Below are 22,759 nucleotides of genomic sequence, written 5' to 3' on the forward strand. Positions count from 1 at the left end.
GAAACAACTAACAGACCCCTACAGGGTTCCCCATCCAATCTGCCCCTCCAGAGAACTCTGTCCACACAGATTTTAAAAGCGGCCACTTCAAGTGTTTTCTCCATTCACTAACAATGATTTCTTGACCTGCTTGTGTAATGCCAACGTTTTTAGAAAAGCATATGGCAACCCATTCTTCCCTAAAGTCCTACCACCAAAAAGAACCTGAAAATACCAATGCAATCATTTGCAAACATACACGGACTTTTGATAGTTGTACTAAGATAATAAGTACCAGGAATAAGAACATTTGTTAAAGTTTTAACTCCTATAGGTGGGGCTTGGTAAGAGCCAGTTTTCAGTTTTACACAACTTCTTGTTTAAAAGAGTGTTTTAATTTCTGAATATTAAGTATTTGGGAAGGCAAAGCATTGTTTCTATGGACCATCTATTAGTAAATGAAAACACACCAGTAAAAAAGAGACATGTCGGGACTTCCCTGGTGGTCCAGTAGTTAAGAATCCGTCTTCCAATGCAAAGGATGTGGGTTCGATCCCTGGTTGGGGAACTAAGACCCCACATGCCGTGGGGCAATTAAACCCACATGCTGCAATGAAAGATCCCGCGTGCTGCAACTATGACCCAGCATGGCCAAAAATAAATAAATACATAAGAGGCATGTCATGGTGTTTACTTATTAAGCATTAGTCCCAATAAGTTCCTTTTCCACCACTTTTAATAAATCTTGGAAATGATAATCTGTATTTATACGGCCTCTAAATTACTTAAATTTCTTATTGTTAAAGCCATATGAAAACATTGATATAAAACAGTCCTCCCATTGATACTGCTTCTCAAACCTCAAAGAAATAGTTTCCTCCCCGGCCCCTCTGTACGAACAAGCTAAGTATAATCTGGTTTATAAACAGTAAGAGGGAATAACTAGATCACATGGAGGCCATCTTACTCTTCCAAAATGTCCTTAATAGATAGCTACCAAAGTTACCTGGAGTGATTCATACAGATTTTTGCACATCCCAAAAGTCTCATCAAGCCTATAAGGGAAGTATCCTTTTAAATTCACAGAGGGGGCTTCCCTAGTGGCACAGTGGTTAAAAATCCACCTGCCAATGCAGGCGACACGGATTCCAGCCCTGGGCCAGGAAGAGCCCACATGCCACGGAGCAACTAAACCAGTGCGCCACAACTACTGAGCCTGCGCTTTAGAGCCTGCAAGCCACAACTACTGAGCCCTCGTGCCACAACTACTGAAGACCACGCACCTAGAGCCCGTGCTCTGCAACAAGAGAAGCCACCGCAATGAGAAGCCCACACACCACAATGAAGAGTAGCCCCTGCTCGCCACAAGAGAAAGCCTGCACGCAGCAACGAAGACCCAATGCAGCCAAATAAATATATAAATAAATTTATTTTTTAAAAAATTTATAAAATTCACAAGGAAGGATTCTAAGAAAGCTAAATCCCTAGAACAAATCATCTTCCACTGAAATGGGCTGACAACATGATGGTCAATCATGAAAAGTTAACAGGAAAGCATTATTCATTTCAGGCCATTCACAGACATCTTATGGTCACTGAACGAGTCCAGAAGAAATTTCAGATCCTTCTCCCTTACAGCAATTATAACTGGTGCAAACGTTACTTCAATATGCCTACACCAAACCATATTATGATCTAGTAGTAGTAGCTACAGTGCCACGGTTCCCCCCCTGCAAGGAAATTAGTTAGTAAGTAGTTTTGATTGTTTTCTTTCATACCTAGGATCCCAGTGAGGAAAAGGCAGTTTTCTGACAGAAAACTGAGACTGCTAAAGTTAAGAAAAGATTACATACTTCAGAAAGGTTCAAGAAATGATTTGTCAGGCTTCCTTGGTGGCGCAGTGGTTAAGAATCTGCCTGCCAATGCAGGGAACATGGGTTTGAGCCCTGGTCCAGGAAGATCCCACATGCCACGAAGCAACTAAACCCGTGTGCCACAACTACTGAACCTGCGCTCTAGAGCCCAAGAGCCACAACTACTGAGCCCACATGCCACAGCTACTGAAGGCCGCATGCCTAGAGCCCATGCTCCACAACAAGAGAAGCCACCGCAACGAGAAGCCTGAGCACCACAACGAAGAGTAGGCCCCGCTTGCCACAACTGGAGAAAGCCTGCGCGCAGCAAAGAAGACCCAATGCAGCCAAAAATAAATAAATATTTTTTTTAAAAAAATGATTTGTCAAAAAAAAAAAAAAAGATTTGTCGGGGAAGGGGTTTAGGAACAAGGTTGAACTCTGCCCCCTCAACCTTCACTCAGCAACACCCAAACCCACCTGGGCACCAAGGGCAGGGAAAGTTAAACAACCCACACCCTAACTTTAAGGCCTCATTAGATCTGTAAACACTTGCTGCTCTACACCTTTAGTACTTTACAAACTGGTGGTCACTCCTGGACATTCAAAGTCAGGAAAGGGACAGTAGTGACACTAAAAATCAGCCTGAGCCTCAGAGAAGATACTAAATCTTTGTTTTGTTTGATGTTCCATCTCAAGACACATTTGCAACTGCACTAAAAAAACAAACAAAAAAGAAACAAATAGTAAGCCATACATTTCACTAAAAGCAAATATTTAACAGCTCTTCAGTCCTGCTGCAATTAAGATATATTAACTATACGTCTAGCAATAAAAGTGGAAATAATTTTAGAACACATATGATCCCTAATAGCCTATCTGAAGTAAAAGACTGAAGCTTGAACCTGAACTGGAATTGCTAGGAAGCGGCTCTGTTTATCCCACTGCAGATCATCTAATGTTTACACAAGGACAACCTGATAGTCTATTCAGTATACTCTAATTCTGACCATGCTTCAAGGCTAGATCTCCTGTATGAAAGATAAAAGGGTGTACTATTACACAGGCAAGCTCAATTTAGGATGGTAGATAAATAAATCTCATGTCCAAAACTCTTAAAATAAATTTATAATGTATCTCAGTGTTACTGTTTTAGAGAGAGCACTATCTTATTTCTTTCACATTTATTGCCACATTTAATAATCAATTTGGGGAATCCCCTGGAGGTCCAGTGGTTAGGACTCTGCGCTTTCATTGCCAGGGCCCAGGTTCAATCCCTGGTGGGGGAACTAAGATCCTGCAAGCCATGCGGCACGGCCAAAAATAATAATAATCAATTTGACTTAAAAGATGACCCACTTTAACCTAAAATATGAGGAAGTTCCAGCCTGATAAAACTGGTCCTCATTTGAATGGCTGCCTGGTATCAATGGGACACACTATAAAAACTCTTCTATTACCTACTTTCCCAGATTTTAAATAGAGGATTTTACAGCTGTGTCTACAGTTGAGACTTAAGAAAATCATCACCAAAAAGTCATGTAAGTCTGAAATACAGGCTCAACAAACCAGCTTTTTTCTCTCCTTGGCTTCCCTGCACATTTCCTGCGGCCTCCAACTAGATCCTCTTTATTCCTTAAATGTTGGTGTTTCTGCGAGTTCTCATGACCCTCACTCTCATTCTACACTCCTATTTCCTCCCTAACCCAATGCTTTCCCAGATGCCCCCAGGCAGCCCCCTCTCCCCATACTCCACCCACCTCCATATTCCCCCAACCCTATTATCTTCAACCATTCTATATGCAGTTTCCATTACTTGCATACATCCTACTATATAATCTAATTACTGATCTTTCTCACCAGCAGATTATGAGTTCCTTTAAGTCAAAGTTGTAAACTGCAGAACCTTAACACAATTCCTGGCACTTACTGACATATCAATAAATGTACTGAATTGAACCCATAACCAACCCCAAGGACCCAATCCATTTCTTCATTCACCAGAGCTGACAGAAAGGATTCCTTAGTTTCTTGTAGTGGAGCTGAGAATTTCTATTAATTCAAAGTCAACAGGTAAGAAAATTCCTTATATTAACAGCTGCCTAAACCTCATCAGGGAATTACCTAAACTAGTAGTTCTCAAACCTAGCTGAGCTTTCCAACGGCCAGAGGAGCTTCTTCCATATTCTACCAATTGAAGCTAAGTGGTCACTGAAACTGATGAGCCAGGAGTTTCCACACAAATGAGCCAACCAACCAAAAGTATATGGAATGGCCAAGCTCATACACATTGTTTAGTTAAAAAATAAGGACACACGGTTTACTTAAATTTTATAATTACATTTTACAGGCAACTATAGCAGACAAAATAAAATGGTACTGTACTTTGTTATCACATAAGGGCAGCTTTCTAGTACTGATTTTCCTTCAGTGCGTTAGGATAACCAGAAAGAAGCAAAGGAAGATCACACTCTCCTTCCCCAAAAGCCCAGCTAATTTCTGGGATCTACGAAAGGAGCCACTGCCCACCACATATTAGAAAGAAGAACACTGAACTTTATCTATAAAATTGTCCTTGGAATTCACTGGCAGTCCAGTGGTTAGGACTCGGCTCTTTCAATGCCATGGGCCCGGGTTCAGTTCAGTCCCTGGTCGGGAAACTAAGATCCTGCAAGCCGCACAGCACAGGCGGGGGAAAAAAATCCTACCTTAGCAGCAAGAACTAAGTTAACAAAAGGGAAAAGGGAACCCTCCTACGCTGCTGGTAGGAATGTAAATTGGTGCAGCCACTATGGAGAACAGTATGGACGTTCCTTAAAAACTAAAAACAGAGTTACCATAGGATCCAGCAATCCCACTCCTGGGCCTGTATCTGGAGAAAACCACACTTTGAAAAGCTACATGCACCCCAATGTTCATAGCAGCACTATTAACAACCGCCAAGACACGGAAGCAACCTAAGTGTCCATCAACAGATGAATGGATAAAGATGTGGTACATATATACAATGGATTATTACGCAGCCATAAAAAAGAACGAAATGATGCCATTTGCAGCAACATGGATGGACCTAGAAATTATCATACTGAGTGAAGTAAATCAAAGACAAATACATGATATCAGTTATATGTGAAATCTAAAAGATAACAGCAATGAATCTATGTACAACACAGAAACAGACGCACAGACAGAGAAAACAAACTTAGGGGTACCAAGGGGGAAAGGGAGGGTCGGAGAGGGATAAATTAGGAGTATGGGATCAACAGATACAAACTACTATACATAGAATAGATAAGCAACAAGGGTTTACTGCATAACACAGGGAGCAATATTCAATAGCTTGCAATAACCTATAATGGAAAATTATATGAAAAAGCATATATATAACTGAACTACTTTGCTGTACACCTGAAACTAACACAATACTGTAAATCAACTACACTTCAATTTAAGAAAAAAGAATAAAAAGATTCATAATTTTCCATCTGCCGTCTCATGTAATCCCAATTTCATGTGGATATAGGCAATATAAATAATGGTTAAGAGTACTGTGTGGGCTCATATCAGGCTCCTCCACTTAGCAGTCAGGTGACCTTGAGCATGTTTACTTACCTCTTTATGCCTCATCATGTAAAGCAGGGCCAGAATTATCCTCATTTTAAAAGGCAGGTTAGGGCTTCCCTGGTGGCGCAGTGGTTAAGAATCTGCCTGCCAATGCAGTGGGCACAGGTTCGAGCCCTGGTCTGGGAAGATACCACATGCCACGGAGCAACTAAGCCTGTGTGCCACAACTACTGAGCCTGCACTCTAGAGCCCGTGAGCCACAACTACTGAGCCCACATGCCACAGCTACTGAAGCCCACGCGCCTAGAGCCCGTGCTCCGCAACAAGAGAAGCCACCAAAATGAGAAGCCTGCACACATAAGAGTAGCCATGCTCGCCACAACCAGAGAAAGCCCACGCACAGCACAAGGCAGCCAAAAATAAATAAATAAATAAATTTATTAAAACAAACAAAAAAAGGCAGGTTAATGGAATAAAACCTTGAAATTCCAACCTCAAGGCTGGAAGCTCAAGGATAACATGAAGATAATGGAACACACATCAGAAGCCAAATGTTTGGATTCCTGCTCCACGATTTTTCCATGAAATCCCTATTCTCTGCAAGTTTTCACGTCCTAGCTAGCTAATACCAACCGCCAAAAACAAATTACCTTGGATCCTAAATCAAACTTTAAACCCTGTTCCCCTCAAAAAAAAATCTGATGAGCAATTATCTATTAACATAAGTCAAGGATGTATTTTACACTTGGAAGACAGGAAAAACCACAAGGTTAGCAGTAGAAAAAAAAAGTACTTATAGAAAGAATGGCAGAATGGGCTGCCATTAAGTACAATCTTTAAAAACCCCAAACTCACACCCTACACAAATCCCCGAAGCCAGCCTTCCGCTGGAAAATCTGGTGGCTGTTCTCAATTTGTCCAAAATATTGCATAAGAGCCTCTCTGGGAGAGGAAAAAGCTTGGAATATCTGGAATTTTACAAAATGGAGGTTATAGTCCCAAAATTCTTTCTAGACCTTGCTCATCTCCATGGCCTCACCCCCTGTCCCACAAATGAAAAGACACCAGTATACAAATCCTAAGAGATCCTCACTCTCCCCGTCCAAGTTAAAGCCTGGCAAGGGTGACATGTTCCCATCTGGTTTAAATATCACCAAATGATGAGTTGGTACAACCGCACAGAAAATTGGGAGGATCTTGCCTTAAAGACCTTGAAATTATGTGGTTTTGACAGGATTTGTCCTTTGTCTCTGGAGTTAGCAGTGGAGTAGATGGCCATGTTCAGGTATCTGTATGCCTCATAGGAACGCATGCTTAACAAAAGCTTCAGTCAACTGCTAAAAACACACTCAGGTTTAAACTTAGTTCTCTAACACTACAATCTGATCAAGCTCTGAGGTGGCAAGAATTAATGTAGGAATGCACAAAAATCTGCCTAGGGCCACACAAGGAACATAGCTGGGAAGAGAAGCTCAGCCTAGCTACGTGCTCGCAATTAAACAAACACTTTCAACATTTAAAGATTTTAAAACTTCGTATGTACACCACTAGACAGTGTTTTAACACATGCAGAAAACCGTATTGAGTGAATTGCTTGATTCAAGACAAAAACAAAAAAGCCACAATAGTAGAAATACAATATATACGGGTCCACCTAAGAAGCAATGTTATGAGATCCCATAACATATTTGAACAAAAAAACACGGTGGGGCTTCCCTGGTGGTGCAGTGGTTGAGAGTCCGCCTGCCGATGCAGGGGACACAGGGTCGTGCCCCGGTCCAGGAAGATCCCACATGCCGCGGAGCGGCTGGGCCCGTGAGCCATGGCCGCTGAGCCTGCGCGTCCGGAGCCTGTGCTCCGCAACGGGAGAGGCCACAGCCGAGAGAGGCCCGCGTACCGCAAAAAAAAAAACCAAAAAAACCCCACGGTGAATCCAAATCTGTATGATCATATAGAAACTCTAATTAGATTTTAAAAAAAAAAAGTCTGCCTACTTCTTAGTAAAAGAATAAAATATAATCGGGCTCTGTCCTGAAGACCAAAATAAACCTTTTCCCTGACACCTCTTCTACTTTTCTCCTCACTTTACAAGCAACTTATTAAAGACTCAATCTACTAACCCTTCAGGCAAGAATTGGGACTATTTAAATTATGTTAGACAAAATATAATGCTCTCCATCTGCAGGGCTTCCACAGCATCACAGCCTTCCCACACTAGGGAAAATTAAATAATTTTAAACACTTCTTAAAGCTTACCAACCTCCTGCCTGTATAACACACATACACTGCAAAATTTCTGAAATAATTTATAACAGCTCTACCTGAAAAAACTTTTTTATTTCAACTAATTTAAAAGAACATCCAGGTACAGAAAAGCTTCATCTTAACCAACAGAAGAATTTACACTTTGTATATTCTAGTTTTGATGTTGGGCTTTTGACTTTTCAAGTTTCACTTTTAAAAATCCCTTCACTGTAGGAGAAGTGAGGGATATGTATTTGGCACTAACCCTCGTCTCTCTAAATCTGTCCCCAGACCCTTCTTAGCAGCGAGCAAGTAAAAGCTTTGGAATTTAAGCTCCTTGCAATCCATCAATTAATCTGGACAACAGCTCTAAGTCAGTGTCAGATCTCCTTATAGCAGATAAGAAGGCATACACTGGAAAAAAATAACTTTGTCCAAGGTCATGATGGTATTAGATTCAAGACTCTACCCACTCATTTAAAAAAATTTAGAAACACTGACTCCTTCTTTTACGTAATAGAAAAAATAAAAATCCACATACACTCCCCTTGATAAAGCTTATTTTTATCCCTGCAAAATATTTCTTAAAATTTACATCAGTTGTAAAATAACATTTCCAAATGAAATGGAATCAACAAGTTTAAAAAAAACCTGTTTATTATGTCACCTTCTGCCTAGTGATGTTTAACTTAGTTCCTGAAAAATGAAGTTATTATTTTGGGGAGGAGAGTGCTTAGACGTTAAGGGGTTATTTACAGAAAATATTTTTCAATGGCTTGACTTTTAACTCACTTCTTTTGAACATCTGAGGCTACCTAAGTGTTCATCAGCAATTCTGCTGAAACAGGAACTGCATCATCGAGGCTGGAAGTGGAACCACCATCTTCACAGTAAAGTGAACCTAATGACATCCTGACCAGCCACTCATTAGACCCTTTGACTCTCATTTCCTTCAAACTCCTTTTCCAGAAGGGACTTCGTTCTACTTCTTGGTCACCCCCGACTTCCAGCTCTATGCTGCTGAGATGACGTCAGACAGGAAAATGGACCAAGGGCAGAAAAGGGAGCGACAGGCACCACCTCCAACCACCACCTCTGACCACCACGCCTCTGCATCCAGGAGCTGGCCTGACAGCGGTCAGGTTCCCACACAGGCTCCAACAAACGTGTCACAAAGCAACAAAGGCCCTGGAAAGACTGAGAAATCCAATCCCCATCCTGATTAGGCAAAGAGTGGCCATCTCTCACTAAAGGCTAGAAACCTCATTCCTAATTGCCCAAATCTCACTCACCCTGAATAAGACAAAAGCTAAGCCAAGTTGTTCTCTACACCTGAGGTCACTAGTTTGCTCTCAATTCCAACACTGCTGCTCTGCTTTCCGTCCTCTTACACCCAGGAAAATACGTAAAGGGACTATATTCTCTACACTTTTGTGTATGCTTGAATTATTTTCATAATTTAAAAAATGTCATTTATACCCTGGAAATGAAGCCTCTAGCAGAGCAAAGTAACTGGTCTTAAGTCCAGAAAGAAAACTTAAATGATTAAAAGAAATAAAACAGAGGAACAGATGGGATGACTCTAGGCCATGTCCAAAGGCATAATATGGCAATAATGCCTTAAGAGGAATGGTCTACAATTAAAATTCTGAATGTTTAAAAAAAAATTTTAAAAGGCAAGAATACATTTAGTCAAATTCTTCCATCTTACAGTTACGAAACAGAAATGTCCCACTGCCCTAGAGGCGGCTTCTCCCCATTAGTCTTCATAAACTTGGAGACTGAAAAAGCAAAGTCACCACTGAACTCATCTAATATTTAATGACAGAAAAAGCATTTTTAGAAGAATTTGTTTTAGGTGTACAAAGGTAATGTCTCATTTTTCTCTTTAATCCCATGCTAGGACACAGCAGTTGATAAATACTTAAGAAATCCTTGTTAAGCTGCATACAGTTTTCATGTCTTAGACAAGTTTCTCACAACTCAGATTTTAAAATCCAGTTATTAGTTTCTCAAACCCTAAGTAATCGAAAGTAAATGAGAGTGGCCCAGTGATATGGCACGGACCCACTCACCCCAAAGAGACTCACTGGTGTGCTTCTGATGATTCCTCTTCAAGGGACCCAAACTTAGAACTTTCTGAAAGTATAGTCAGTCCTTCAGTTCCCAACATTTATTCCACATTATTAAAAAAAATTTTTTTGAGACTGCAGTGATCTTCTACACATAAAACAGGTATATTAGCATAATCTCCAAAGAATATCTAATTCTCTTAGAAAGGAAAAATCACACCACCAGCTCAATGCAAGGACTGTACAATGAGGAAAGCAAGGTCTTTCCAGGTTACTGGTTTTTAAACCCATAGATGGCCTTTGCCAAGAGATACACAAGTAGGCTTCGTGGAACCTAAATCCAGGAACCTAATTAATCAGCACTTTCATTTGGGGGCATGAGGTCTCCCTCTATCCTTTTCTACAACCAAACTTTAATGTGGCCCAATTAAAACAACGAGAGGTTACCAAAGCCTGCAAAAAGCTCCCATTTACAGCACATAAACCAGATTCCTTTTTGTTTTTATTTTAAATTGAATAGTTCACAATGATATTTTTCCCTTTCTAAAAGAAAATTCTCTCACTGGCAGATTTCTGTCTGCCTATATTAAAGTATTGTAAGCATCCTGAACTTTGTTATTGTCTCCCAAACTAAACAAATAAGTAAATGAGTTTACTACTGATCTGTCAATCGGAAATAAAAAAAATTAAGGACCTTAGAGACAAAGAATGAAACCGAGGGTTGATCATTTTCTCTAATTTTCCTTATCAGTGTCTCTCAATAATGAACTCAACACCCCAGCTTTAAATCAGAACATTTATTAAGACTCTTCAAAGGCAATTCTCTAGTCATTCTGCTCTTTAGAAAAGGTTTAGACTGCATGTTTAAAAACAAATCCTACAACCACAGGAAAGGAAACTTTTCCAGTGGGGGTGGGGATGTAAACCTAAAGCTGTCTCATATATTTGCAATATCACTCACATTCCATTCTAAGAGTCTATTATTAACTTGTTGATTAGTTCACTAAGAGTTACAGCTAGATGGATGTCTGTGAGTGTGAGCAATCTACCACTGGCAAAGTCAAATTTAGCCAATCACCCATTCAAAGGCTACAACAAATGAAGTTTGTTTTTACTTTAAGGCAGACGCACTTAAACTAAAACTGCAGGACTTAATCCAGCCTCCTACCAAGTGAGAAAAAAAAGTTCTTCTTTTGAGAGGTATAGTTCTAAATTTCTCTTTAAAAACTAGTTACAATTGGGTACAGGGTTTCTTTTGCGGGTGATAAACATGTTCTAACACACTGATTGTGATGATGGTTGTAAAACTCCATGAAAATACTAAAAACTACTGAATTGCACACTTTAAATTGATGAATTGTATGGTAAATATATTATGTCTGAACAAAACTGTTATTTTAAAAAAGTAATTATAAGTTCTTCCTTTGCTCAAGGATATTTCTATTGATAAGCTTTTCCCCCAAATATTAAAAGGTTTACGGTGGCAAGGAATCACAACTAGAGAAAAATTTCATGACACCAAAGAAACTGGAAAAACAACAGAGAGGATTAGGCCACAGTCAAGCAAACCTAACATTAGGGAGAATGATGGGCTGGAATGAGAGTAAAAGAGCTCTGTATCACTCACACCTCCCCCCCCCCCCCCCCCCCCCCCCCCCCGTACAAAGAGAAGTATATTTAAGTTCCTTCATGTTCTAAGGGCGGAACCAACAGGCTCAATCAAAGACACTGACTGGATTAAGACACTGACTGTATTAGAACATTTGAAAGTTTTACACTTTGGCTATGAAGCCTAAGGGATCAAACTAATGACCACAGGAAATTAAAGTTGAAAAATGTGTCTATTGTGCCATCTGGGGTTTGACTTAAATCTCTAACGTCTGGACACCTCCAGAGAAGAAATTTGTGGAATCTGCCTATCTATGGCCAAATGTTACATGTTTGAGAGCAACAGAGTAAATTACTGAAGCCATCAAATATATTCCTATCAAACTCGAGAGACTGAGAAAAGTATTTACTGAGCAGTCCACTATTTTTGCCTAATAGTTATACCCCTAAAATTAATCATCCACAAATACCACAAAGTGACATGGAAAATTTGTCCTTAAAAAGAAATCTAAGTACATCAAGAAGGAAATGAAAATTTGCATCTAAAGGTAACAAACCAGAAGTCAGATTAATTGTAAATTGGAAAAAAAAAAAGTCCAGGAAACAAGCCTAGTTATCCTACATACTTGATGTAATTTGAAAATAGGTTTGTTTACTACCCTCTTTAAACTTATAACTCAGGATCTGAATAACATCTTCTTGATTTTATTACCTTTTATCATACTTATCTTACTATATTTTCATTAACAAATTTCTGTGAACCTCAAGTTTCAGTAGCAAAGCAGTTTAGGACCATCACTAAGAAGCAGCTATAAATTGAAGCTACGTTAAGTACCATTAATTAAAGATGCAAAGTTAAGGACAAAAGGAAATAGAAATGCTTTGTAATTCTTCCCCTTATCTCCGAGAAATAAAATACCAATAAACCCAATCCCCATTTTAATACAGTCACTTGTATTCCAAAAACTTAGTGGTAACAGATCATCTAGAAACACGGGCATTATATAGCTATCGCCATGGAAAATATTTATCTCTTGGTTTGTTGTTGCTTTATTTCAACTATATGAAACCACTTGTTCACAGTTAGCTTTCTAAAAGAAAACGGTTTCTAAAACAAAGACTTGTTTACATCTCCATCTCTTAAGATCCCTTTGTTCCAACAAGACCCTTCTTCAAGAGCTACAACTTCTGGAAAGGTTTCCCTTTTTGCGGTTATATCAACTAGAAATACTCCCAAACTCTTTCCAATTGGCACAGGAGTTTGTTAAACAAAGGAGGAAGAAGCCTCCTCCACACAAAGGAGGTCTCCAAAACAGAGCACTGGTTATGTTTGTGGATTATTTATTTGTGCCTCTTTAATACCCTTCCTCGGCTGTAGTAAGTACCACTCTCAATACAAAATGGTGGCCATCACGTCTGTCTGACATTCAGAATGGGGAAAGGCAGAAAGATCACACATTTTGCAGAGCTTACCATTAATATTCTGGCCAAGATGCTGAAATGAGTAGCCAAACCTAACCAGAGCAACACTATCTTTCTAGGAAAAGAACCCGACAAAAGGAATAGGAAAAGAAAGTAGATAAAGGGTTTACCCCAGCCCTAGTGCACCACAATACCAACATGGAGGACAACTCCCCCCCAGGAACCGACTGCACACTTGGGCTACCGAGAACTTGCTCAAGTTGCCTAGTTTCAGAACGGACGCCCATGGATGCGAACGCGGACTATTCACAGTCCCCGTCCCTAACGCTGACACAAAGCTTCGCTGCTACCTGTCCATGCCCTATTCTTCCACAACTAAAACCCTGGCCCCAATCACCGCACAACTTCTGCAGGCCTCTGCGCTCCAACCGACACGCACTTCCCTTGAGCAACGACAATCAACCTTGTCTACTTCTTGAAAGAAAGGCGTCTATTCTCAATCATCTCCCCCATCCTAACTGACCAGTTATTCCCGGAAACAGGTATTTCACCTCCATTTCAAACTAGTCCAAGAAAAACTCCAATATAGAGTCCGCATTTCAATTCGGGGGGAGGGGGGACTTGGGATCAGACAGACTCAGTCGGGATCTCCCTCGACACAGCTCTCCAGGCTGAGCGGTTACGCACAGAACCCCTCAACTCCAACGTCATTACAAAGAACAAGCCTAAGAAAGAAAGGGGCGGGAGGGGGGGCTTCCTCCGAGGGAGCGGGGGCGGAGCGGGGAGAAGCTTCTCAAACTGTCGGAAAAGCAGTTAAACCTCCGGCCAACGGTCCCGGCCCATCCAACTGCTGAGGCCGCCTCGGCCGGTCCGAAAGGTGGGCACAGCCCAGGGGTCCGGAGTTTGCGGCCGGGGGCTGGGGGAGGGGGAGGGGAAGTGACGGGAGAGGAGGAGAGGGGGGAGGGGAGGAAAGGAGGAGGGGAGGGGGCAGGGGCCGGCAGGGCTTCTCCGCCGACGTTGCAGCCGTTGGTGACCGTTTCGGGAACACCCACCCTCACGCCCACCCGGGCAGGGGGCTGCGCTGGGGCCTCCGCTCCGGGTCGGGACGCGGGGCGGCCTCCGCCTTCGGGGCTGACACCGCCCGCCGCGTGCAGCTCTCGGGGCGGGGGCCGGGGAGCCTCTGGGCGGCCGCCCCCCGAACCCCACGCTCACGCCCCCTCAGCACGTCCGCTCGGCCCGGCCCGCGGTGCCCCCGTCTGGCTCCGTCGCCCCGCCTAGTCCCCGGCCCGGGGGGCCCGCCAGGGGTCCGGGCCGGGGCGGGGGGTCCGGGGCCAGAGGGTGGGGCGCCAGGTGAAGCCGCCCGGGCCGCCGCCGCCTCCACACAAAGGACCAGGGGCTCCGCCGCCATATTGAAAACTTTCCTCCTCGCGACAACTCGCGGGGCGCGCACCCCGCACCCCCGGCGCCCCGCACCCGCCGCACCCGCGCCCGGGGGCCTCCGCGCCAGCCCGCCCTCCGCCCCGCGGGCTCCGGCGCACGGCCACGACCCCGGTGCCGGTGGTGGTGCTGCCGCCTCTCCGTCCGGATACGAACCCCGGCCGCGCTCCGTCCGCTGTCCCCTCGCCCCGCGCAGAGGCCCAGCCGCCCGCCGGCCGGCCGCGAGCCCCGCTCGAGACTCACCGGCGGCGGCCGCACCTTGCAGATTCCTGTCTGCTCGGCTATGGGCCGAATCTTGTGGATGAAGGCGAAAGGGTCGGCGAACTCCTCCCAGCTGGGCTCGAAGACCGGGCACTCGGGCGGCGGCAGGAACTCGCCCAGCGGGCCGGGGCCGCCGAGGGCCGGCGCGGGGCGCGGGCCGGGGGCCTCCATCCTCGCGGCGCCGCGGACGCGGCTGAACGACGGTTCTTGGCCTCCTCCGGTTCCTTGGCCTTCCTCCTAATCCTTCTCCTCCTTCTTCTCCTCCTCTTCCTTCTCCTCTTCTCCTCCTTCTCCTCAGCCTCGGATCCGGTTCCTCAGACTCCGGCTCCTCCGACTCCGACTCCGACACCGACCGACGACGCCGCGCCGCGCCAGCCACGCCGTGCGCCTCCGCCGCCACGGCGAGGAAAAGGAGTCCCACCCCACCCCCACCCGGCCCGTGCTGAGCGCCCGCCCCCGGGCCGGCCCCCGGGGGACGGAGCTCGTCCTCACGGTCCAGCCCACCCGGCACCCACTGACCACTGACTACGTGCCAGAGACCCTTCCCTCCCTCGGGAAGTTACAGGTCTGGGGGAAAAGCCGGGCCCACGGGTGTACGCTCCGTCCCGTCCCGCCCCGTGGGAAGCGCCGTGGTGGAAGTGCAAGGACACCTGGTCAGACCCCGAGGGGCGCAGGGTGTCGGGGACGGAGGAGGCTTTTCCAGGTAGAGGGAAGAGCTTGAACGTGACAACAGCCTGTAGGTGAGACAACAGTTAGGAGGACAGTAAACTAACACTCTGATCACTTCATCTCCTAGGCCCTGTGCCACGTGCTTTCATGATTAATCTTTAATATACACAGCAACCCTACGAGGCAGGTACTCGTTTCCATTTTACAAATAACGACAGAGAGGCATAGGTTGATTAAGAAATTTGCCCAAATTCCTAGGTTAACAAGTGGTGGAGACTTCACTTATTGGAAGGTAGGGTGTTGCAGGGAAGTGTGGTCCGCGAGCAATACACGGCGAAGCTGGATATGAGAAGAGCGGGAGCCTTGAAATAATCCAGATGAGGAATGATGGGGCCTAAATTAAGGCAGTGATGCTATTCATTAGGAGGGAGGAATGCAAATGGAGGGCATAAAAGTGACAAATTGGGGAGGAGCGATTCAGGGGTATAGGTACATGCCTGAGTGGGTGCGGCCACTGGCATCGCTGGGGAACAAGAAGTCAGTCTGGGGAGGGAGCTCGTGGGTCCACTTCTGGCCATGTTGAGTCTGAGGTGTCTGGGACAGTTGGAGATACCCAACAGGCTCAGCGTGTAAATCAGAAGGGGAGAGATCAGAAGTGGAGATGTAAATCTGGGAGTGATTAGCCTGAATGAGAGCCCTTCTTTATCTGATGCTTACTGTGTGTAAGACATCCTTGTAAATGCCTTGTGTGTAGTGGTATATTCGCTCCTTGAAGCTTCACTCCCACCCCGCTTGGGAGGCACTGCTATTACCCCCATTTTGCAGAGCAGATCATGAAGGCACTTTAAGAGGTAAGAACAATTTTGACACATGGTGGGGGGGGGGTCAGGTAATATCCTTCCCCAGAAAAGGGGAGAGAACTCAAAAAGTAGGACTTCAACATTTAAAAAGGCCTCTTTTATCCAGAAAGCAGCCAAACCCATGGAAGGACCGTTTGCCAGGGCCTCCTTCGTAGGTAGGTGTCAACAGAGTTCTAGCCCTGCTTTTAGATTCACCTGGAGTAAACAGATCTCATCCTTGAGGATTCTTCGACTAAAAGGCCGGCGAGGGGAGAAAGCTCCTCTTCAGTAAACTCTTAAGTAAACCGAAAGGTCCTTGGAGAAGGCAGGCCTTATTTGTCTAGGGCTTTGGGACCTACCTAAGCCATGACAATGGAGACTGAGGCCAAGGGCAGCTGGCATCCTAGTAGAGAAAAAGTCATCGGTGTAAGAAGGATATGAGATAGCAAGTTAGAATCTAGGTGCGGGGGATAGAGGAGTCGGCTGCAAAAGATGGTTTTAACTTTGCTGAATCTTTCAAATTTTTTCACAGTAAAACGCTGGGGAGAAAAAATCCTCGTTGTTGCTCTTTGCCTTGGGCGGTCTGTGCTTTAGAGGGTCTCGCTAGACTTGATTTCCTGTCATGTGCTCTTTCCTAGGAGCAACGTTAAGACTATTTTCACACTTAGCATTGGCATCCGCCAAGCCAGGTAGGCATAACTTTGAGGAAAACTCTAGACACGTACGGATTACAACCGTGATGCAGGACAGCGAACCCACAGAAAACTCTCCAGTCCCCAGCTGCCCGCGGCCGCCCCCGCCCCTCCCGGCCTCGCGTCCCCAACTTCCGGTAGCAACCCCAGCCACGGGATTTCGTGGCTCCAGACGGCGCAGCGGCTGTCGGCTCCCCGCGGACGCGTCGTGACGCTGAGAGAGGGTCGGCCGCCGGGCGGCGAGGGGACCATAGAGCTGCTCCGGAAAAAGGCGCTGCGCCCGCGGTCGCTCCTCCCGCGGGGAGGCGGAGACGCTCCCGGCCCTTTATGATGTGTGTTTACATGCGCGGAGGGATCCATCCAGCTGACAGCGGCGCCGCGCCGGTCCTTCTTTTTTTAAAGAGACCGGCCGCGCGCGCTGATTGGCCGGCCGGCGTGGGCGCTGATTGGCCGGCCGGCGCGGCGCTTGGGGGCGGGGCACGCGCCTCATTGTCTGCTCAGCGGCCGCAGGGCTCCCCAGTGGCTGTGCTGCGCTCTCGGTCGGAGGTCCGGGTCTCTGGGCAGCTGGCCGCGAGGCAGGGGCGGGCCGGCGTCGCGGCCGCGTCCGGTGCCGCGGCCGGTGGGTGGCAGTCCCGGCGGCCGGAGCGTAACCGAGCCCTGTCCGGGTGCCACGTGTCCAGGAACCCCTCCTCACCCGGGACGACACCCCGCCCCGCCGGGCTCCGTCTGCAGCCGCCGCCTGTGTGCGGCCCCGGAGCCTCGCACACGTCCCTGGGGTCTCTATCCTTCTCCTGCCCGCTCAGCCCCCAGGCCTCCCGAACAGCCTGCCCGACCCCACCCGGCCCGCGCCCCTGGCTCTGCATCCTGCACCCCGGGCCGGCCGCCCGGTGATGGGGCGCCCCCGCGTTCCTTCCGGGCGCCGCAGACTCGCAAACTGGGGGGGCGACCTGGTCCCGCGCCCACCTCCGGACTGGGCTCCAGGAGTGGGGAGGCCGGCTCCCCGGCGGCCGCGAAGGGGGCGGCCCTCGCGGCACGTAGCGCACGTGGAGGGCACCTCCCGCCCCGAGGCCGCCGCCGCCTCCGGCTGCTTTCCTGGCGCGCGGGGTGGGCGTGCGTCTGCCCTCCGCGCGGCCCCCGGTCTCTGCGAGCGTCCTTTGCACAGCGCTCATCCCTCCCCAACGCTGCTGGACCTCCTCTCTCCTCTCCTTTCCTCTAATTTCACCGACGCACAGGCCTTTCCTTAGCCTCCTCACGATCCAGCTCGGCCCCTCCCTCTAGTCCACTGTCGTCCTCTCCCACCCCTTTTGGGGCCCGAATGCTTGGTGTCAGATGTCCCCTGTGGAGACAGACCCACAGACCTTGAGATCTCAGGATGAGCTGCCGCCTTGGTGGTCTCCGTGTCTTGCTTTATTTTGTGCACTCCCACGGCGTCTCTCTATTCCTGTTCCTTTAACCAGGCATTTGTCTTTTTCCACTGCCATCCCTGCCCTCGTGCCGTACGCAGGCAAGGGTCTCCACCGGATTGTAAACCGCTGCAGGGAGGGAGTCACGGCCTCCAGCCCGGGACCAGGCACGTGGTAGGAGCTCCACACGTTTGTTGAAGGGGAAGGGAAATGGCCTTTAGTGTCTGTGGCTCTGTCTGGCCGAGGATGGAGTTTTGGACCGGACAAGGAGAAGAATCTGGTTGCCCAGGGTAAGCAGGAAGAGGTCTCACAACAGATCAGTGGGGGGGGGGGGGGGGGGGGCACGCACTGGGTTGCGCCCCTGACATTCCCCAGCTCCCCCGCCCTGCTTATTTCCCTGGAACCAGCAACCCCTCCTGCTCTGCTGCACGTCTCTTTGGTGGGACTTCTGTGCTCCCGGTTCTGCCCCAGCCGCAGCTATGGGGGCTGCCCTTGCAGATCAGCTCCCACGGAGACAAGGGTCTCATCCCTGGGCTTCTGTCCCTGGGAGCATCCTCTCTTCCTCTCCAGTCATGGGACCCCTTCTCTCTGGCTCAGCCCAAAGGGATCCAGGATCAGGACTTTGGTTTACCTGGGTGTGTGGGTCCCTCCCCAGGGAGCCTCAGTCCTGGTGCCGCCAGCCCTGCCCAAAGGGCTGGGGCAGGGTAGCAGCGTTACCCACACTCCCTTCGGGGTGTTTCCTCCCATTCAGGTTGGGCCACTTTGGAGGTTCTGGACTCTGCTGGGAAAAGGTGAGAGGCAGAGAGAAGAACTCAAGTTCCTTGTTCACACTGCAGCCGCCACCGTCACCCCTAAGGAAGGTCTCTGGACTGAGGACCCCTCTCAGCATGCTCTAGGGCCTTGGATGGTTGGAATGTTTGAAATTCTCTGCATCCAGGATGAAAGTCTTGCAACAGGAATAAAAGGACTTCTACACTAATTATATCTGAACTTCCCAGAGCACTCCCGAATCCACCGTGCTCGTTTGAAATCCAGCGTTCAACCAAATCCTGTCACATGTCCGGCACAGGGTCTGACACAAAATCCTAACGCTGAGTCCCTTTCTTCTCTCCGCTGGCAGGAAGGGATGCTATCTGCGCACCTAGAGATACTGTGCGACCAGGAATAGGACCACACCAGTGGCTGGGGAGTAATTCGTAGTCTATGGGACATACCAACCCCGTGAAGTAGATGGGTGATACTGTCGCCATTTTTCAAATGGAGAAACTGAGACTCAGAAGAGTTTATTAGGCAAAATCACACAGGTAACAACAGAGCTAGGACTGGAATGGGAACACTGGAGCCTGTGATCTTCCCTAAACACCAAGCTGAGGAAAGAGAACATGGAAACCCCACCCCAAATCTGACCACCAGCTGGCCCTGCAGCTGCCAACATGTGTCCATTCTCTCCCCTCTAAGCCACGCTGGTTTCACACTTTCTGGACTGTCATCTATAATACCTTCACTTACATTCTAACGGATTCACAAAACAATACTTGCCCTTATACAGTGACGCACGTGCCGGTTGAGACTCATGAGGTTGGCTTTGTAACCTGTTATGGATTCTGACCCTCAGTTGGAGAAATGCTGCTTGGAGGTTAGTTTTTCCTGTTGTTTGCTAGCTTTCAAGAAGATGTAGCTGCAGTAGTTTCTTCACACCCACCTCACCTCAAGGTTTGGCCATTGCTCCTTGCCATGTCTTCCCTACATCCTCCAGAACGCTGTCCACATCACATACAAGATCAATCCCTATTGCTTATCTCTTCAGTCTGTTTTGTACTGTTTATCATTCACTTGGCTGCAATCTTCTATTCATTTCCCTCCTACCTCTGCCCACAGCCCTTCAACTCAAGGGGTCACTTTGTGCCCCATCTTTTCAGGTGCCCAGTATAAGACCAGGACCTAGCATAGTCTTCAAGTCTCCCAAGACCTGACTTAGAGCAAAGGCCAAAGACTCAAATGCCTTCAGGGGACAGAAATAAATGAGAGAAACCAGCCAGGTGGACTCTGAAGAAGAGAATGCACGTCCGGCGACCGGGGCCATCACTGCTCAGGCCAGGGTGGCAGCAAGTTGCAATTTTCCAGAGAAGCCAGAAGTCTAATTATTTATGCAATCTCTCCTGATTTTTAGATGTTCAATCTTCAATCAAATTTCTAAAAAACAGTGTGTGGCCCAACCAGACATGCTTGTGGTCCGAGTGTGTTCTGCGTGGAGCCACCTCCCTGGAGAGGCTGGTGGGATGATGAGTTTGCTGACCTTCAGGGAGAACAATGGTTACCAAGGGAGCACCAGAGAGAGATGCTGAGGGCTAGAAGTGAGCTCCTGCCCAGCTCCCCACCTTCCTGCCGGGGCTCAAGTTCATGCTTCTAGGCTGGAAGGAGAGCTCTAACTTGCAGCAAAGTCTGGAGCCCACACCTGGGACACACCATGGCAACAGGCACAGCATCTCAGACGGCTCACCCCGATCTGCGCTGCTGCCGAGGGACCTGCCAGGGCTTGTTTAGTATTTATTTTCATTTTACATCCACTGTGCTTCAATTAAAAAATACCTATTTTCCCCTCTTCCTCCACTGTTTGCCCCCTCTAAGGCCCTCAGAGGAGTGCGAATGAGGTGCCAAGATGCAGAAGTGTTCTCAAAGTGCTGTGCGTCTGTTTAAGGGTCTAAAAGTAAAAATTTGGGTGGGGATTTAGGAATAAAGGGAGATGGGCGTCTCAAATATGACAGAAAGGAAGGCATCGCTGGTCTCCGTGTTCGAAAAACAGTCATTGTTAGCACAAAAGTGCTGACATTTATTGAGTGTTTGCCGTATGCTGGGCATTTTCCTGTGGAGGATTTCTTCTCATCCTCATAAGAACACCTGAGAGTAGCCATCGTTATCTTTAGTTTCTAGATGAGGAACTGGGGCTCAGAAAGACTGAGTCATTTGGCCAAGGTCACCTGGCCAGGAAGTTTAGCAGAAGCACATTCTGGCCCGAGTCGGGGTCTACGTCGAGAATCTGAGCTCTTAACCATCGCACACGTATTGCCCTCCTCTGTTGTACTGCCCGGTCCTCCTGGCACTGCTGTGTCCCTGGCACCTAGCACATGTGTGTGGAAGAGGGAGATGACCACTCACCGTATCGCGTCATCCCGATAACTAGTGACTTAATACACACCTGTTGAGCTCGCTCTCTGGGCCAGGTGCCGTGCGAAGTGCTGTGGATGTGGCATTGGGTAAAACAAAGGCCGGGCCATCAGCCTAGTGGATAGAGACAGACAGCGACACACACAAGGAGGATAGCTTCTGGTAGCAAGAAATGCTAAGAAAACAGAACGCGTGGTAGCGCAACGGGAGGACGGGAGAGGTGGCGGGAGGCGACTTTAGCCGCGATGACTGGAGGCCGGAGAAAGAACGTCTGAGCTCCGATGTGGGTATTGGGAGGGGTCGGCTCTCGGAAGGTCTCCGGAGGAAAGTTCTAAGAAGACCAAATGCAAAGGCCTGAGTTGAGAAACACCTTGGTTTGTCCGAGGGATGCCCCCTCCCCCAAGGGGGAGGAGGGGCGGGGAGTGGGGGGGAACGGGAGATTGAGTCAAAGAGACAGATGGCCAGTCAGGCAGGACCCAGGAGGCTGTGGTCTGGAGTTCGCGAAGGGATATCACTCGGTCTACAATGTAAAAGACCTCTTTGCCGTGTGGAGGGAAGGTTGCAGGAGAACACGGGTGGAGAGGAGGGACCAGTTGGGTGGTGGCAGTGGTCCAGGCAGCAGATGATGGTGGTGTGGACTCGGGTTGTAGCAGCAGAGATGGAGAGAAAGGGTCGTATTCCGGATGCATTTTGGAGGAAAAGATAACAGGACTGAGTAGATTGAACGTGGAGTGTTAAGGAGAGAGAGGCATTGAGGATTTTTCCCATGAGCAGCTGGAAAAATGGTGGTGCTATTTACTGAAATGGAGAAAACTTGGGGAGGAAAAGATTTGGGAAATAGGAAGAGTCTATAATTCTATTTGGCTCTGTTAAAATTGAGATACCTGTAATCCAAAAGGAGGTGGTGAAGAGTCAGGTAATTTGGAGCTCAGGACAGAGGCCAAAGCTGGAGGTAAGATCAGCCCTAGGAGTTCTCAGTGTGTGCATGTGTGTGTGTGTGTCTGTGTGTGTGCGCGTGCACGTATATATGAAACGTACATATATATGAAAGGATATATGTAGATATGCACACACCTTATATGTGTATGTATGTACACACGTGTATGCACACGCCTGTAATGTACACAGCACTTAAAGCCACGGGACTGGGTCAGAACCCTGGGACGCTCGACAGCCACTGGCTGGGAAGAGGAGAAGCCAGGGAAAGAACCAGGGAAGGAAGGCCAGGCTGGCGAGCGCTGCGCGGGAAGGGTGTCTCAGGGAGGAAGGGGCTGAGTGAGATGCAGGAGGAAATGGCGGCGAAGACTGATGATGACGACACAGCTTTCCAGGGGTGTTGCTCTTGAGGGCTGCAGAGGGACGGGGCAGGATTTGGAGAGAACATGAATTCAGGGAGGGATTTGCTTTTTGCTTTTTTTACCCACCGGAAGATAGCAGACGTCCTTTTTACAGTGACGGGAATGGTCCAGGAGACCGGGAGAAGTGGCAACGTCGCAGAAGTGAAAAAGGGTAACTGCAGGGGTGACAAAGTCAGAAGGTGAGAGGGAATGA

General features: G+C 47.6%; 1 protein-coding gene and 1 long non-coding RNA gene across 4 annotated transcripts in view; one reads left to right on the forward strand and one right to left on the reverse strand.

Moving 5' to 3' along the window:
- The window catches only part of KDM5B (lysine demethylase 5B), a 76,929-nt gene extending 62,136 nt beyond the window's left edge, over positions 1-14,793 (reverse strand). The window contains exon 1 of the mRNA XM_067729954.1: positions 14,423-14,793. Within this exon, the coding sequence (XP_067586055.1) occupies positions 14,423-14,611 (189 nt within the window). The 5' untranslated portion in view covers positions 14,612-14,793. The remainder of the gene's footprint in view (positions 1-14,422) is intronic.
- Positions 13,516-20,648, forward strand: LOC137220204 (uncharacterized). 3 transcript variants are annotated; one of them, XR_010941552.1, is made up of 4 exons: positions 13,516-13,619; positions 14,739-18,333; positions 18,795-19,347; positions 20,214-20,648. It is a non-coding gene; the product is annotated as an uncharacterized lncRNA (long non-coding RNA). The 3 variants fall into 3 exon arrangements; XR_010941551.1 differs by having other exon boundaries at positions 14,739-16,124; positions 16,587-18,333; positions 18,795-20,648; XR_010941550.1 differs by having other exon boundaries at positions 18,795-20,648.
- Positions 20,649-22,759: the final 2,111 nt, after the last annotated feature.

This window comes from Pseudorca crassidens, chromosome 2 (assembly GCF_039906515.1).
Source record: "Pseudorca crassidens isolate mPseCra1 chromosome 2, mPseCra1.hap1, whole genome shotgun sequence".
Classification (NCBI taxonomy): domain Eukaryota; kingdom Metazoa; phylum Chordata; class Mammalia; order Artiodactyla; family Delphinidae; genus Pseudorca; species Pseudorca crassidens.